Here is a 4,087-nt window from a genome sequence, read left to right on the forward strand (position 1 = left end):
GTTGGATCTCTCTTACTCTCCGCGCAGCCCCGCCCCCTTTGAGGAAAAATATTAATCACGATTTTTAGCTTAGAATTGATATAAGTGTAAAGTTTATTGCACACATAAAACATGACAAAACAAAACAAATTGGCAGTACCAAACATAGATTTTGTTTTGGCCCCTATGGCACATTGCGCATCACCACAAGCCTGTAAACATTGGTTTGTCGTTTCCTGGTAGTAATTTCATCCAGAGTAGATACAGTGATCTGGTTGATCAGAATAAAAATGTTCTCTTTTGGTACAACTGGTATTTATTGGGGGAAAAAAAAGAGAGTATACAGAAATTAATTTTTTTTTAATGTTAAACATGTATTTGTTGGGGCACTTTTTGCATTTTATTTGAGCGTGTACAGTAGATAGATGACAGGAAATAAGTGGAAAGAGAGATAGGGAATGACATATAATAAATGTCCTCGGCTAAAATTGAATCAAGGACATTGCAGTTTGTGGACGGTGTCTTAAGCCCAGAAACACATGTATTTATCCTTCTCCCCGGTGATGTAAAGCTTAAAAAATTACTTAATTTGAAGTTTCATATTTATTTTCAGCAAATCGGCTGTCCAAAAATTTCCTTTAATACTTTAACAATAACCAAAATAACCTGTATGGCAGGAAAAGACAATGCCCTTAACTGACCTGAAATTTGTGTTGATAATAAGACAGAATAGCCAATATACTATTTGGAACATGAATCCGGTTTCTGTAAATGTAGTTGCGCCGTATTTACAATAATGAGCCCCGTGGTAGTAGCTGCACAACAGCTCACCTTAGGCTGGAGGGGGGAAAAGTTGTATTAATGAATTTTAATTTAATAAAGTTTGGGCAACCTGAGTTTAAATTGTGATCAGACCACATCTTAGACGAGGATGGCTGCTTTACATATTAACTGTCAGAATAACTCAACATTCTGTGCTCTTCTTGTACAGACTGCTCCAGGCCGGAGTTTCTTGTCGGTTGACCCACACTCCTTCCCAGGGGCCATGGTAACGTACCTTCACTTCATGCATACTTTGGACAGTAACTGCTGTGTGGCCTCTGCACATTCTGCAGAATCAGATACTCTCCATTGATTTTCACATTTAATCAGCTCTGTTTACCAGGAAGCAGACAGTTAAATCATCTGCAACAGTGTCAAAGGTCCTCCAAGGCTGCTATCTAAGCATGCCAGCTTTTAATTTTCACTGCAGGAAGTTGGAGGAAGTCTTGTATCGTAGCATCATAACAAAACCACTGGATCGGATGTGTCGCGTGTTGAACGTTGTGTGTGTATGTGTGAGTTTTTGTGTTCTTGGCATGCTGTTGTGTGGCTGCTGCCCCCTGGCTGGCCTCAGCACCCTGCTCATCCAGCCATGACCACTGTGTGTATCAACTCGGATCGTACTAAGCCAGGATCCTGCAATGATGTGCCGGTGCTGTCCGTCATCTGCCATCTTTTTCGACCACCTTAATATTTCTTTGCAAAATGTTCAGACTAAACTCTGTCCTGACCAAACACAGCCCATAGATTCTTGTTGATCTCTGTCAGCACTAGGCCAGACATTTTTTTCACCAGTTTGCCTTTGAAGAAAATCCCTGACTCAACTTGTATATCCATGCCTCACATTCCCCGCAGTTAGGCATCCTTCATGAAATATGTTGCATAAGGCTATTGCAACCTCAAACGTTTGGCCCTAATTAAAGCCTACTGATGAAAACTGCCTTTAAATGAATAGTGTCCATAATTTAATTTTGCCAACCAAAACTTGTTTTAATTTGGCAAAAAAATTAACAACAGAAGTTGTGAGACTTTTGCCATACCTAAGATTATTGTGACAGCCAATCAGTCAAAGCCAGGGAAATTGCAAAGCAAAGTGGAGGAGTAACATTACATCCCTTGTTTACCATAAGTGTGTCAGGGGCAGGGTGATGAATAAGTAAATACTCTGCCAGCTTTCCCTGGACGACTGTTTTTAAAGACTTCAGAAAAATATGTGACTAAAAGATAGTTGTGGCTGGTAAAGTTGAAACTAGTTTAGTAAAGGGTTAACAGGCCTTTTTCTTTGCAGGAGGAGGAGGGGCAGCAGAGCTTGGAATGTATCCAGGCCAATCAGATCTTCCCCAAGAAGTCCCCCGTTCTCGAGGAGGAAAACATGCAGGTGAGGAAGCCGCTGCCCTCAATGCTTATCTCGTGCTGTAACAGTTATGTGTATAAATGTGGTTGAATCTCGTCTCTGTCATAAGTTACGTAATCACTGTGACCATGTGATTCAAGATTCCTTTCAGTTTGACCAGTCTCAGAAGCAAAGTCTCAAATGTGTAGTGATATTTAAAGCCCTGTATTTTAAAACGTACTTCAATATCTGTGTTGAGAAAAGTATTTTTTCAGTACTGCAAACTAATTGATACCACTTTTTTCATTCCAATACTGATAACACAACCCTGAGAATCATACCAGTACCAATTCAATGTTGTCTTTTTCCCTCTCTTAAACAACCATGTCAACGTTAAGACCAGGAAATCCGACGATTTTTTTTCACAGGGTTGTACAGTGGTGGGACTGTCACTGAAATGGCCCATCTGTGTTGTGTTAACCCCCCCAATGTAGCACAAGTAGACTTTATATTTCACAACTACTGTTTCCCGTCAAATTGTTTTCAGATCTCGACGTTTCCGACTGCACTTGAGGCAACCTCATTTCACTGAGAAAAAAACTGACCGGACTGAATGTATATATTGCCGTTAGGCAGACTATCTGGAGAACTGAACTTCTCTTTGGATAGCCCCGGCCGCTGTCAGTTAGTGATGACGTAGGGCTGGGCGATATGTCGATATTTTACCTTATATCAGTACATTTTCAAACGAGATAAGAGATTAGACAATACTGTTTATATCGATATAGTTTAATGTTGCGATACTTAACCCATTTCTTCTGTAAAGCCGTGTCTGTCTCACACACTGGCTCTCCTGCAACAGTGCCGGTCCACACTGGAGACATTTGTCTACATGTTAAGTAATGAGAAAAAACCTGTATTGGTACCAATATTTTTGCTTGCAACTTTCTGTTGGGAAAAAATAGGTACAGTTACTGAATGCAACTAACCTTAGTTCTATGAGTAATAGCATGTGAGATGGAGCCTTCTGGACCCGAGCGAGAAATGTGACCCATTGCCAAATTATCACAGTTCATAAAAATGCAGCGCAGTGACTGTCCAGGCATTTCATGCACGAGGCGTTTGTAACGCCGCTGACCCGCCAAAGCGCATACAACCCACGCTGGACATGTTCATAATGAATCAGCCATCACTTTGTGAGTAGAGAACTCAGTCTGCACTGTTAGCTCAGAAACTTCACTGATAAACCAGAGAATTGTACTGTAACAATTGGCTTCATGATCAAATGATACAAATCAATGTTTTTGTATCATACACTTCAATCCATTGCACTCCCCCCCTCTCTGACTCTCTCTTTTAATTAGTCTGTTATTATTGTTGAAAGCAACTGAAGGAGCTTTCTCAGAGACATTTTTATTAGACATATTTATTATTTTATAGGCTATTTTTCTTAGATAACCTTTCATTTACATGTGTTGCAGGAAAGGAAACCCTCTCTTTGCATTTTATTTTGGTGACAATCTGTTTTAATAAAAGTGCTTGTGACATCTCACATGTAGCTTTGACTTAAAATGTAACATTTAGCCCACTTTGTAAAAAATACCAAGATCTATAACGTGTATTGCCATTCACCCGAAAAATTCCAAGATATAATTTTTAGTCCATATCGCCCAGTCCTATTATGACGCTAGCTAACGTCATCTAAAATGCGACCTGGTGGCCGGCAGTTGCGTGCATGGGCTTTGATAGAACATTGTTTTTCCCAGTTTTCTATTATGGACAGATGACCGAACATCAAATCGTCACAGTTGTAGGCTAATGAAACGTATTAGATTATACACGTTTTCCTTCAATATGCAATACAAATCAGATCAGATCCTGTGATTTTGACCATTACTAGACCAATAAAAGTTTTGCAGTTGTTGTGGTCATAAGGCCTTTATTCCCATAAAA

At 39.8% G+C, this 4,087-nt stretch overlaps 1 protein-coding gene across 5 annotated transcripts in view; it reads left to right on the forward strand.

The window, feature by feature from the left end:
* Positions 1-4,087, forward strand: part of LOC116686669 (myotubularin-related protein 3) — a 34,970-nt gene that overhangs the window by 3,282 nt on the left and 27,601 nt on the right. For all 5 annotated transcript variants that reach the window (XM_032511702.1, XM_032511704.1, XM_032511703.1 and 2 more), the window contains exons 3-4: positions 971-1,027; positions 2,090-2,179. In XM_032511702.1, the coding sequence (XP_032367593.1) occupies positions 1,025-1,027; positions 2,090-2,179 (93 nt within the window). In that variant the 5' untranslated portion in view covers positions 971-1,024. The remainder of the gene's footprint in view (positions 1-970; positions 1,028-2,089; positions 2,180-4,087) is intronic.

Source organism: Etheostoma spectabile, unplaced genomic scaffold (assembly GCF_008692095.1).
Source record: "Etheostoma spectabile isolate EspeVRDwgs_2016 unplaced genomic scaffold, UIUC_Espe_1.0 scaffold433, whole genome shotgun sequence".
Classification (NCBI taxonomy): Eukaryota; Metazoa; Chordata; class Actinopteri; order Perciformes; family Percidae; genus Etheostoma; species Etheostoma spectabile.